Source organism: Panthera onca, chromosome F1 (assembly GCF_046562875.1).
Source record: "Panthera onca isolate mPanOnc1 chromosome F1, mPanOnc1 haplotype 2, whole genome shotgun sequence".
Taxonomy (NCBI): Eukaryota; Metazoa; Chordata; class Mammalia; order Carnivora; family Felidae; genus Panthera; species Panthera onca.
This window is the reverse complement of record NC_138355.1, coordinates 27,659,430-27,673,817: the sequence shown is the minus strand read 5'-3', so window position 1 is coordinate 27,673,817 and position 14,388 is coordinate 27,659,430. Positions and strand designations below refer to the sequence as shown.

General features: G+C 44.6%; 1 protein-coding gene across 1 annotated transcript in view; it reads right to left on the bottom strand.

The window, feature by feature from the left end:
- NMNAT2 (nicotinamide nucleotide adenylyltransferase 2) overlaps positions 1-14,388 on the bottom strand; it is a 147,694-nt gene that overhangs the window by 27,563 nt on the left and 105,743 nt on the right. Inside the window, exons 2-4 of the mRNA XM_060643751.3 lie at positions 3,696-3,784; positions 2,816-2,883; positions 685-763 (exon numbers count right to left, since the gene is read on the bottom strand). Coding sequence (XP_060499734.1) covers positions 685-763; positions 2,816-2,883; positions 3,696-3,784 — 236 coding nt within the window. The remainder of the gene's footprint in view (positions 1-684; positions 764-2,815; positions 2,884-3,695; positions 3,785-14,388) is intronic.

The window sequence follows — 14,388 nt, the reverse complement described above, 5'->3', positions numbered from 1 at the left end:
ACACAGGTGGGTAGAGGTGCTCCCTGAGTCAGAACAATGCTATCTGGACTGCCATTTGGGGCTGGGGAAGGCATGGTGGCCGTGCCAGTGGAGGTGAGTAGGGTCCACTGCATCTTGTCTCGGTCAGTCGGGCCTCCTCCTATGGATGGCACAGCTCTACATCCGTTACTGTGGAAATCGATGGGCTGGTATTGATCTGGGAAGGGTGCTTTCTGCATATTCTGGCCAGTGCTGCTGGCTGGTGTGGGACTCGTTCTAACCTGGCAAGCAGCTCTTCAGTCACTACAACCTGGGCACAAGCCACTGAGCAGTGGCTGTGTGTCCTCAGATAGGTTGGCTCACCTCTCTGTGCTTCCTTTTTATCCACTAATATAACACGGATCAGGACACTGTCTGCCTTGAAATCCTCCCACGGGGGTCTCCTTAATCCCACCTTGGATTTGCTGTTGGAAGGTGAACACCGCCCTGAGTCATACTGAGCAGAGGAAGCAAGACAGGGGAACAGGCTCTGGAGCTGCTCAGGTTCGAGTTCACTGCCCTCCTTCCTGCTGCCCGGGGCTTGGTTTCCCACACAGCTGTCTGGGAAGCAGGAAACTGAACCAGGTCAGTAGGCCAGCAGCAGCACCCTTACCGGCCTGCCCGGCTCCTGGGGGCCACCCGCCCCTCAGCCGCAGCCCAGCTCACCTTCATGAGGTCCCGATGATGTTCCAGCACACTGCAGGTTGTCTGCCAGGTGTCCTGATAGCACTCCCACGGGTCCACCCTGACATGACCAGAAACAGGTTTCCCTGGGTTTCCATTCTCAACACTTTTTCTTTAGTAGTTCCTTCCAGAGACTGTATAGCTCGGGGCGCTTAGCAAACCTGCTAACACCGTGTACTTAGATCCCAAATCAGAACAAACGTGAGCTTGAAACACCTTTCTACCCCCCAGCTGCCCCCTCTGTAAAACCAGAGGAGTATGGGGCTTTGGGAAAGTTACGTTGTCTTTTGGCTCTCACTTTCCCCACCTGTAAAATAACTATGGTAACTCTCTTGTGGGGTTATTGGAAGGGCCCAATGAGTTTTATATATAGAGTCTCTTGTGCTTGCCCACGAGATGGAAATTCTCCTCTGGGCCTTCTAGGATTGTGATCGGGATTAAAAGCCAGGCCCTCGTTGAGTGGTGGCTGCAGATACCTGACTTGGGGAATCGGCCCCTGTCTGCCTCCCTGTGCAGGTGGGGGGCCTTGTGGGCATGGGGGGGGGGGTGGTGTACCAGTCAGACTGAGAGGCGCAGACCCGTGTGCTGGTCCACCCCTCCTGTACACGCAGATGTGAAATGAGCAGGGATCCAGCCCCAGACTGATGCAGCACTCGGGCTTAATTGCCAACTTAATGAACTGCTAAATTGGGATATTTCTCAAACATTTCCTAAGCAGTTGAGCATTCCCTGCCCACCTCTCACCATGCACATGCACCTAAGTTTCCCAGGGGTAAGATCTCCCTAACCAAAAACCCCTGAGAGTCAGCCTGTGTGTCAGTCTCCCCATACCCCTAACCACTGCCTCCCCTGAGACAGGCAGACACCATACTGGCCAAGTCCTGGGGCTCAGCCCTTATCTCTAGAGCTACCTGAGCCTTGCTAGTGATCTCAGTTCTTAGAATTCTGCCTTCTCCCAATTGCCTAGAGCAGTGCAGGTGGGAAGTGCTGGATGAACATTCGATGAACGAATGAAGCAATTATTTCAGGATCTTCTAATCACATCCAATCAGGATCGACCCCCTGCCTGTATCTACCCCCTGGACCCCGCTTTCCCCAGAAGATCGGGAGCCAGAATGTGTAAAGGCCTCGCTTCTATCCCTGACTTGACCACAGACGTGTTGTACATGCTCAAACCCCTCAACTTCTCCAGGCATGTCTCTCATCAGAGAGAAGGCAGCTGTCTCTCGACCCAACCTACATCTTCAGGGGATGAGATAGTCTGTAAAGGGCAAGGATTTCTTACACAAATCACTGCACACAAATGGGGAGGATCACTATTTAATCTTCACTTCGCAGCTCTCCTTCCCGCCCAGCCCGTCTCTTCCGTCTCATTCTGAGGTCAGCTTTTCTTCGTTTCCCTCCTTTCACGGAAACCTCTAGGTGCTGCTTATTTTTTCCAGGGGGAGATATTACGGTACAAATGGTGCGCCATTATTTTTTTTAAACGCCATTTTCTCATGCAAATGATAACCGTAGGAACTTTGGGAGCGTAATTAGCATAACTAGTGGAGGAGCCTCGCTTTAATTACAAGGCAAGCCATACAGATAATGGTGTCTGCTATCTTAGTGAGGACTGTGCCCAGAGTATGAGGGAAAGGCCTTGAGTGCTCGCTCGCAGTGCCTCTGTGCCACGGTCAGCCTGGAGCCCTAGGGAGCCAGAGTCCTGGAAGGGGAAATAGCCAGGGCCAGGGAATACTCCCTTAAAAGGTAGAGTTCGCAGGAAGCAACTGGGGAGGAAAGTGGAGAGGCCTTTCGGATTTCCTGGCCAGGCCTCACCCCAAATCCAATGATGCTTCAGGAATACTGGATCCAAAAGTCCCGGGGCAGAATCAACACTGAAGCTTCCCTCTTCAGTTTGGTGGGCGTTATGGCTTGGTTAAAAGATAGAGCTCTCAGTTGGGCCACCTCTGAAGGTCAGTATAATTATTTCCTCCACAGTGGCTAACGTCTGGGCTGGCCTCCCCACCCCTGTGGGATCCAAATGGCTGAGAGGACGCCTCCTCCTCCTGCACTCACCCACAGTGAGGCCCAGGGCCACCCACCTGATCCACACACACCAGGCCAGCCCTACCTGATCCAGTCGGAATTCTGGACGGCCAGCTGACACATGATGAGACGGTGTCGGCTTGACACAAGGCCCTGGGGAGCAACAGAGCAATCACCAGGAGGCTGGCTCCACTCCCCACAGCCGCCCTTGAGACGCCATCCCTAGCCGCCCGGTTATTCAAGGGCAGCCATTTGTCAGTGGTGACAGGGAAGGAGGGTGTGGCCGCCCTGCAAGTCCATCTGCCACAGAGACACACAGGGAGGGGCGGAGGGAAAAGAAAAGGAATGGAGGGCCTGGGAGTACATCACTCCCGACAGGGTCAGTAGGTGGACCTCTCCGATGAAGTGGCCAACTTGTGCCTGGCACAGGGACGAGACTTAACCAGGCAAAAGTTGCCTTGTCTCTGGGCTCAAGCTGGCTGGTTGGGCGACCTCCCCAGAGGTGTGAGGTGTATCTGGGGAAGGAGGGGGATGGAAATGCCGGGAGGACCCCTAGATTTTCCCGGACATGAGGCAAGGAGGGAGCAGCAAGGAAAGGAATTTTAAATCAGAGCGTAAGAGGCAGAGATAGGTCTTTTCCTCCTAAAATCCGGGAAAGACTTGCCCAGCCCATCACCAGCTGCCAGGATGGCTTCCATGCCAAGTCACTCTTGGCCCCCAGCTGGTGTGCCCGCTCTGCTGCTAATGAGTGCCGACGGGGCCTGGAGCTGCACGCAGCCACGGTCACGGGCAGCTGTTCCTGCCAGCTGCCGCCCGGCCCCCACCCGCCCAGGTCTGACTGTGTTCAGAGATGGGAGCAGGGTGCCAGCTCTCGGGCATCTTGTGTTTCTGGGGAGTGAAGTGGAGATGGCAGCAGGGGCAGCCAGAGGAGCCATCAGGTTAGAGAGGGTGAAGGAGGAACCCACCTGTTTTCCATAGGAGTCGTGGACAGGAGAGACGATCCCACCAATCACAATAAACCTTCCAGTTTTGTGCAGGTAATCCCTGGCTCTTTCTAATTAAGAGAAGAAAACCACACGTTATGAAGAGGAAAGGTGTGGATTAAAGGTGATCATTGAAATCAATACATTCCCTCTCTGTAGGGTTTATGTCCTGACAGCTTTCTTGCCATTTAAATGGAAAGTGACAATTTTTGAAGTTATGTTGGTGATTCAAAAAGGTTATGGAGCGAGATTCTGGCCCCCAAAGCAAAAAAGCTTTACAATAGGGGATTCGTCCAATTGTAAAGGTCCTCTGCTTGACGAGTGGGTAGCTTAGAGGGATTTAGAACAATCACCTCACTGAGAGCCACTCCAGGGACAAATGGGAATTTACACCTGTGATCACTCACAGAAATTCTAAAATGGATGAGTGACTTAAAAGGAGGAAGGAGAAGCAGAAGCAGTAACCACCACCACCTTCTTATAATATGAAAGGTGGGCTGATTGCCTTCTCTCAGAAGAGAAAAACCACCAAAACAAACTTAAAAGTCCTCCTACATAATTAGGGAGAATTAACAGGAAAGCCATCATTATAGTTGATTGAGAAAACTTCAGACACAGAAAAGCTTTTTTTCCTTTGCAAGGAGTTCTTGATGCTGCTTTTTCAAATTTACCAGACAAGCCCAATCTCATTTCCATGAGAAAATCTAGAAAACGAGGAAGGGCATGAAAATTTTGGTTCTGACTTCCAAAGGGGTTCAGCGTGCAAACCCAAAAGGGCCCGAGCTTGTACTGCTGAGGAAATGTGGCCTGGACTTATTTGACAGGCGAGGGATGAAGGGGGGTCTTGAGTGGCGAGGCTGGCTGTGTAGTTCACAAGCAAGTTTCCAGGATTTCCTTGTTGGCTCTCTTACAACTCAAAAATAATTCTCATCACATTTGCCTTTTTTTCTTTCAATGTGAAATCTCTTAGTTTTGTAAAAAAAAAAAAAAAAAAATTAATGGACTTTATTCTTTAGCAAAGCTTTGAATTTAAAGAATAATTGAGTAGACAGTATGCAGAGTTCTATATACTCAGCCCGCACCTTCTTTCTTATCTTGCCCCGACACGGTTTTCCCCTATTATTAATATCTTGCATGAGTGTGGACATTTGTTACTCTTGATGAGTCCATACTGATGCATTATGATTAATTAACTATAGGCCATAGTTCCCATGAAGAGACACTCTGTGTTGTAGAGTCTTTGGGTTTTGACAAATGCATAATGACATGTATTCACCATTGCAGTTGCATAAAGAATAGCTTCCCTACGCTCAAAGTCCACAGTGCTCCACACCTATTCATACCTCTCACCCCCCCCCCCCCCCCACAGCCACTGGTAACCACTGATCTTTTTATCACTTCTCTAGTTCTGCCTTTTCCAAAACACCAAACAGATCACACAGAATGTAGCCTCTTCAGACTGGTTTCTTTCACTTGACAGTATGCTTTTAAGTTTCCTCCATGTAGTTTTGTGGCTTGATATCTCATTTTTTCTTCATTGCTGAATGATATTCCATTGTCTGGATGTATTACAATTTGTTTATCCATTTGTACCATGTGTTGATCCATTCACCAAGTGAAGGACATCTTGGTTGTTTCCAGTTTTCACTGATTATGAAAAAAACAGATGTAACATTCATGTGCAGGTTTTTGCACGGACATGGTTTTCAACTCGATTGGGTAAGTATCTAGGAGTGCAATGGCTGAATCTTATGGTAAGAGTATTTATTATTCTCCAAAGGTTCACAATAATGGAGAAACAGAAGGCTATCCTGATGGATCCAATGAGAGGCAAACTGGGTGAGTTCTATAGCTGTGGCTTTCAATGTTATTGCTGTAGTACTCCCACAGTAAGAAATGCATTTCATATCCTGACATAGTACATACCCATGTATATGTATAATTAACTGAAACAAATATATTACAATACCCTTAACTACAGCAATGCACACTGACATTTTCCATGTATTCTATTCCAGCAATCATAAATTTAAATAAAAAGCTGATCAAAACCTCTTATTGTGTGGCAACCTATAGTTTGAACAACTCTGTACTGATGTTGAGATGTTAAGGGCAGGGGGAAAAGGGACAGGAGAGATTAAGTTTGCCTTTCCAAAGCACTCTAGCCAAATGGTTCAGTCTTACCCATTATTTTGGTCTATAGGAGGCCTAGTAGGGGTAAGGGTGAGGGTGAGGGAGGAGTACTATTGACCAAGCAAGTTGGAATCAAACTTCAGGGGGCCCCGAAAGCCAGGCCAAGGACTACAACTTTTATGCCATTGATTGCTATCTGGTCAACAATATTCCTTGGACCACTTACACTGGAATCATTAGGAGGAGGTTATTAAAATATAGACTCCTGGGTCTTAGTCCAGAGTTACTGAATCAAAATCTCTGGGGTTAGGACTTAAGAGTCTACATTTTCCATTAGTGTCCCTGGGTGATTCTTCTGTTCTCTGAAATTTGAGAACCATAGGCATACATAGACAACAACCATAAAGTTGAGAAGTATAGACAACAGAGAATCATGGAAGGCTATTAAACAGGGAAGTGACATGCTCTGAGCTGGAAGAAAATTCACTCGCAGAAGGGAGAGTGAAGGTGGTGAAAAATCCTATCTTAAACAAGATAGTCATTTCTAGTGGGAAATATGGGGTCAGGTCATGAGGGATGGAGGAGGGAGATGACCCATTGAAACTTCCCAGGGAATGTCCAGGGACCGCAAAAGTAGGATTTCCTTCTCTCTTCAGACATTTTTGTTTGCTTTGCTTCTGAGACTTTGCAGAGGGATGTGTCAATGTATGTGTCATCAATCTCGTAGCCTGCACCTTTATGATTGTGCTAATAGTACTAGGTTTTATACCCAGCAATTCATTAGTTGCCTGATTATCCCCTAATTTGAATGTAATGTCAAGCAAGAAAGAGCTGGCACCCAGCTAAACACAAGTGGCCAGGAACAGATATGATTATTCTCTTTCCTTGTTTCTCAAAGAGATTCCAAATGCCTGAAGAGTCTGCCTAGTGACATCTAACTCAGGAAGTGTGTTTTGTGGAAACAATACTGAACTTGGAATCAGAAGATGTCTAGATCTTGGGTAAGTCACTTCATTTCTCCAAGCCTTAAGCTTCCATATCTGTAAAATGCCTTCTTTGCAAGGTTGCTACAAAAATCAAATCAAATTCTCAATATAAAGGTGCATAACACCCACATAGTTTCACTGGAGAATTCTATTAAACATTTAAAGAAGAGTTTAAAACAAAGCTACAGATGGATCTAATATAAAACATGCTAACTGTAGTTGAAAACTAAAATGCTTTTAACTCCCAATTTTAACGTGTATATGTTTGTGTGTTAGCCACACCACGAAGCAATTCTCAGACACTAGCAGGTATCCTACAGTCCAACTCAATTCTGACACTATCTACTTAGAGATAGTATCTGTCCCCATAGGTTAAGGGTTCAGCTACAAGACTGACTGCCTCCTCCCCTTCAGATGCCAAATTGCAAGGCCAGATTGTCACCTATACTTCTGACCACCTGGCTATAAATCAGGGGTTCCCACCGTCACCTCCTTGGGTTTGATTAATTTGCTACAGCAGCTCACAGAACTCAGGAAGCTCATTTACTCACTCAATTTATTACAAAGGATATTAAAGAATACAAATCAACAGCCAGATGAAGAGATACACCGGGCAGGGTCCCAAACAAAGGAGCCTCTGCCTTTGTGGAATTTGGGGTCTCATGGTGTTTAGGATCCAGCATAAAGGTAAATGGAAGCATTCTGGTTCCCCAAACTAGAAGTTCTCCTAATGCCCTCCTTTTGGGGATTTTATGGAGGCTTCATTATATGGGCATAATTGATTAACTCAGTAGCCATTGATGATTGAGTCAGCCTCAAGCCAAGTCACTTCCCCAGAAATCAGGGGGTGAGACTGAAAGTCCCAACCCTCTATTTATAGCTGGTTTCCCTGGCCAGGAGCCTCCATCCTTAGGTGTTTCCAAAAGTCGCTTCATTAACATAAACCTAGTTGTGGCGGAGAGGGGTTTGCTATGAATAACAAGACACCCATTTCACGTTTATGGTTCTGAAGCATTTTCAGGAACTGAGAAAAAAAGACCAAATATTATAACAAAATATGCTCTTCTTGCTCTCATTTCAAAGGCTTTGAGAGCCGTGGGCCAGGAACTGTGGATGACAACCAGATAGGTGCTTTTTATAATTCACAACACCACAATGACATTGTATTGTATAATTGAAATTTGCTAAGAGAGTAGAACTAAAATATTCTCACACACAAAAAAAGTATGTGACGTGATGGATGTGTTAATAAACTAGATGTGTAGAGTCCTTTCACAATGTCTGTGTCTATCAAATCGCCACAATGTATGCTTTAAGTATCTTAAATTTTATATGCCAATTATACCTCAGTAAAGCTGAAATTTTAAAAACGAAACAAGTCTAGAGTCTCTTGCAGAAAATAGACAAAAGAGGAACACTTTCCAATTTATTTCATGAAGCCAGGATTACCCTGATACCAATGCCAGGCAAAGAGAGTACAAAATATGCAAAAATCATTAGCAAAATATTAGCAAATAGAATCCAGCTATACATAGAAAGAATAATACACGATAGCCAATTGGCATGTATTTCAGGCATGATGTTTCAATATCCGAAAAATCATTTAATGTGATTCCCCAAATTAACAATATAAAGAAGAAAATTCACATGATTGTATGAATTGATGCAGAAAAAGCAGCTGACAAAATTCAAAATTCATTCATGATAAAAACTCAGAATATGAGGAATAGAAAGGAACTTCCTCAACATAAGAAACATCCTTAAAAACCTATAGCAAATGTCATACTTAATGGCAAAAGATAGAATGCTTTCTCCCTAAAATCAGGAACAAGGCAGGGACATCTGCTGTCACCACTGCTGTTCAATATAGTACTTGAAGGCAAGAAAAAGAAAAGTCATCGAGATCAAAAAGAAAAAAAAAAAACAATTATCTCTATTCACATATGGCATAAAAGTCTACTTAGAAATCCCAAGAAATCTACAAGGGAATTCTTAGAGTTAATAAATGAGTTCAGTAAGATCATAAGACACAAGATCAACAAAAGAAAGTTAATTGTGTTTTTGTATGCTAACAACAAACATGTGGAAACTGAAATTAAGAACACAAGACCACTTATAAAAGACCACTAAATAGACCACTAAAAAAAAAAGAAATACTTAAATATAAATATAATAAAGCATATACAGAACTTACATGCTAAAAACTACAACCTGCTAATTAAAAAAAAATCAAGGAAGATCTAAATAAATGTAGAAACACACCATGTTTATGGATTAGAAGACATAACATAGCAAGATATTAATTATCTCCAAACCAATATGTAAATGAAATGCACTTCCTATCAACATTCCAGCAAGATTCTTTTGTGCAAATACAGGCAAAATAATTCTAAAATGTACATGGAAAGGGAAAGGAACTAGAATAGTTAAAACTTAAAACAAAATGAGAAAGTAGGGAAATCAATCTATCCAAATTTTAAGTCTTTTTATATAACTATAGTAATCAAGACTGTGAGGTATTGGCAGAGAGGCTGACACATAAATCAATGAAACAGAATACAGTCTAGAAATAGCTCCACATACGTATGGCCAACTGCATTTTGACGAAGGTGTAAAAATAATTCAATAAAGGAAGGATAGTCTTTTCAATAAGTGATGCAGAAACAACTGGACAGCCAAAGACAAAAATAAACAACAACAACAACAACAACAACAACAAAACCCCTAAGTCAACCTAAATCTCTTACCCTATAGAAAAATTAACTCAAAATGGATCATAGATTTAAATTACGTACAATAGAAACTTAAATGAAGATGTGGGAGAAAAATCTTTGGGCATGGGGCTTGGTGAAGACAGACATGACGCTGAAAACACGACGCATAAAAGAAATAACCCAATAAATTGGACTTTCACAAAATTAAAAACTTTTGCTCTGTCAAAGACCCTGTTAAGAGAAGGAAAACCAAGTTACAGACTGGGAGAATCCACATATTTGAGGATTCATGTCTAGGGCATAAAAAGGACTCTTAGAGCACAATAGTTAAAAAAAAAACAAACAAACTAACAATCCAACTAGAAAATGGGCAAAAATGTGAAGAGACATTTCACCAAATCAGATATGTGGATGAGAAATAAGTCTATGAAATGATGTTCGATAGCACTAAGCATCAGAGAAATGTAAATTAAGACCACGAGGAGATATTGCCAATTCACCAATCAGAATGGCTAAAAGAGAAAGTAATGACAATACCAACTGCTGACAAGGGCATGGAGAAACTGGATTTCTCCTACATTGCAGTGGAAATGGAAAATGGCATAAAGCTACTCTGAGAAACAGTTTGGCAATTTCTTAAAAAAAAAAAGAAAACAACTAAATATGCTCAATCATATAACCCAGGAATTATACTCTTGGATGTTTTTCCAAGAGAAATAAAAACATGTCTATGTAAAAACCTGCACATGGTTATTCATACTGGCCTTATCTATAATAACCAAATACAGTAAATAAATAAAATGTCCTGCAATGGGTAAATTGTTAGACAAACAGTGGTATATGCATGGCGTGGAATATTACTTGGCAATAAAAAGGAAAAGACTAGCAACAATTAGGATGGATCTCTAGGTCATCGTGCTGTGTGGGGAAAAAAGCCAATCTCAAAAGGTTGAATACTACATGATTCCATTTACATAACCATCTCAGAAATTATACAGATTAGTGATGGCCGAGTGTTAGGGACAGGGGTGGGGGCAGAGAATGGAGGTGGTGTGACTAGAAAGCTGGAGCTCCAGGGAGATCTTGGTGGTAAGGGACTAGTTCTATATCTCAATTGTGTTGGTTACATGAATGTACACATGTGATAAGATGACATATAACTATAGATACACTTTATACCAATGTCAATTTCCTCACCTCCATATTGTACTATAGATACATAAAATGTAACCAATAGAGGTCCAGAGCATGGGGGAACTCTCTGTACTATCTTTGCAACTTTCTATGAAACTGTATTTCAAAATAAAATTTTTTTGTTAAGTTTACAGTAAACTATGGAACATGGCACAATTGTAAGGTGGTAGTGTGAAAATCTAGGCAAATGACAAGCAAACTCGTGGGGCTGAGTGCTTCTAAAACTTTTCTCTCTTCAGCCTTTTCCATTGTTGTTGCTGTCTGGATTCCAAGATTTGGGGTTGTTATGGCTTCGGAGGTATTGTCCAAAACAGTGTTTCTCAAACTTTGATGTGCATGGGAATCCTCTTGAGGGATCTTGCTAGAATGTCGATTCTGATTCCAATGGTCTGGGTGGGGCCTGAGATCAGGACCAGGATTAGGGTGAAGGGGAAAGGGCAGGATCATTCAAGTGCAGGGTCAGATCCTGTCTTCATTTAAAATTACTTTATTTTGTTCATCATAGATATTTTGCAATAATTCTGATTTTTTTTAATGTTATTTATCCCCATTACTGAGTTTTTGAATTCCCCCCTTAATTTTTGCACTGGAGGGAGCTCTCCCCTTTGGCCTCACACTACTCCCAGCCCTGCCCCAGAGTCAGAATTTCCAGCAAACTCCTGAAGGGACCACTGCTGCTGGTCTATAGACTATATTTTGCATAGAGAGGGACTACAGACAGGTGCGGCAGCCCCTGCAACTTTAGGTTCCCCGCAAAAGATGTTCTCCTCCCGCCCCAACTCCACCACCACCTCCACTTTGGTGATAAGGGCATTTCTGGACATTGGCAGGTAGTTTCCTGGCAAAGCTGTAGCTAGGGCCTGGAATTTAATTTCATGCCAAGCTTCCCGAGATGTGGTCTATTTTTGTCCCTCAGCTCTGGCCCAGAGGCAGAGCCAAATCCCTCTAACATTTTACACTCAGGTCCAACCCATCCTCCATTTGGCCTACCCTCCTTTCTCCTGTATTCACAGAGGAGGCACCCATGCCATGGGGTGGCCTTGTTTTTTCCTGCCCTCAGCACCATGAGGATCCACTATTGTCTCACAACTCATTCCAGGCCACTTTAAACCAGGTAAATCTCCCCTCCTGACAGCCTGTGCTGTACCTACCAGCCACGGACAGACACAACACAGATGATTTGTCCATTAATAATAATTCATGAGACAGACATGTCTCGTCTGCCTCCTGGCTACACAGTGAAACCAGCTGATGGGTGTAATCTATTCTCCTCTTCCAGAGAGTTAGTGGAGGAAACACTGTGGTCAGGGCATCGATACTAACTCCATTTTTCCTTTTCAGCTGCAATTAGAAATGACCCTTTCTGAGTTGTATTCACAGCTGGAACTGCCTGAATTTTTCTTATTTGTGAGTTTCACAATCGTGATCTGGATTTGTACACATTCTAAAATTTAGGGTTTTTTTTTAATTTAAATATTAGAATGTTTATTGGATCATAAGGGAAAAAACAAAGTAGGGTTCTTCCTGCTCAGGGGTTGGAAATTGTTTTTCTTTTAAAGGAACCATCCCTGTGGCCTAGCAAACTGAACCTTGGACATTCCTTAACAAAAATTTAGTGAGCATTTCTCATGTTCAAGGCTCTGTGCCAGGTGGTGCTGTGGGAGACACAGAGAGGTAAAAGACATAGTCCCTACTTCCAAGGATCTTTGGTTTTTGATGCAGGGATACAATATGCTCTGCTTAGATAATGGATATAAACCTGAACAACAGCAACATTAAAATGCTATAGGATTTCATGGGAGGAAGTGATCCCAATGGGATCAGGTGGCCTGGGAAACTTTTCTGGAACAGATGAGACTTGGGCTGGGTCCTGACAGTAGAGAAGAGGAAGGCGTACTAACTGTGTCTTTTTATTTTTCTGTTTTCTGATGCTTGGACACCTGGAGCCTTGCTGGCCCTCAAGGGGACACCACTCCCAGGGTTAGCTAAATCCTAAAGACAGTAAACGATGCACCCGAGAGCACACCTTTCAAATGCAAACTAACCAATTCAGAGCCCATACCCACAAACACACCCTCTGTGTGGCTCTCATGCAGGCCACCCCTCCCCCGCCCCATCCACCTGCCCTAATCACCCCAGGACCAGGTACCAAACCAATAGAGACAGCTTCTACATCACAGAACCACTGGAAGTATTCATACTGGCTAACTGTAAACCTGATTACCCTGCCTCCCCACTTCCTTCCTGCGGAAACCACAATAAAGGCTCTGGCCTGTGTTTCCCTGACTCCCTCAATCTCCTGACTGGTGCCTCCCCTGTGTGGCCCTTCTGCAGCAAGACATGTCCTCTACTCTCGGGATCTGTGAGTGTCACTATCTTTTCAGTGGCGATGGTCTCCTGATCTGTTGGCTTTGCCACACCCAAACAACAGTAAAACCTAGATTTTTAAAGCAGAACAAAGAAACTTATTCCAGGGGGAAAAGGTGGCATGGGCAAATGGACTGAATCAGGAATGGAGTCTCCAGGTCCTACAGAAGGCTCTAGAGCTTGGCTTTCTTTGCCTGAAAAGCAATGATACTGTTTTCATGCCTCATCACTAAGGGGGTCTTGCCCTCCCCAACGTGACCTGGAGCACCCTCCTGGATCTCCCTCTACTCCCAGCCCCTCCAGTCCCAATGTGTTTGGGAAGCAGAGAGCTGGGTGATCAACGTTCCCCTGGGTGGGCGAACCAATGGATCATACGAGGTCGTATCTCTCTGAGATGTCTAACCTAAGCCGTAAGACAGTATTCAAGTGAGCGAACCACTCGAATCTGAAAGAAGTACGAAAGGGAGCATTGTATCTGACATTGACCCATGAGTGGGACCATGGAAGCCCACTGGGCCATTCCTTGGTCACTGCTAGCTGAGTGGGCTGCAGGCCCCTGTAATAAGTGCAGGCTAGTTATGGACCCAGTCTCCATGGGGAGCAATTGGCTTAGCTCTTCCTGGAGCTGGCCAGCCCTGCTCCCCAGCCAGCCATGTACCAATGCTCCCATCACATCTCAGTGGAACTGGCGGAGAAGATGTACATTCACCAGAACAATGGCCCCTCCTCTCCTCACCGGGTACTCTTAACTGTAAGAGAAGCAGTGAAATAGAAAGTCTCTTGAAGTTATGAGAGCACAGTTTTTTCTTCACCTGCTTACTCCTATCTCTCTGACTCAGGAAGGCTACATTTCCCAAGGCGATGATGACGGGGTCCCCAGGTTTGGGGTGTTCTTCCGCCCAGTCTCTGTGGCCAATGGCTGACCAGAAGAAGAGGTGGGCTGGGCATGGATGCCTGTGGGGGTCCATCTGAGGCCCTTGAACGGACCCATGTTCAGGGCAGCCCTGCACCCCCTGACCAGCGACCCTGGACACAGAATCCAGTTCTCTTAACTGTCTGTCTGCTCCCACCATCTGCCCCCATCCCCAGTGCATGCACCTCAGGCTGCCTTAATTGACCAGGGAGGGTAATGCTTCCCGGAAGTCCTTGCACACCTGGATTTCCTCTAGTGCCTGGATTTTCATCCACGTGTCTGGCTTTTGCAGCCCCTTCTACGTGTAAGGATGAACCAGCTGTCGGGGAGTAGCACAGAGCGGCATGGTTCCCTTCTCATGACTGCTC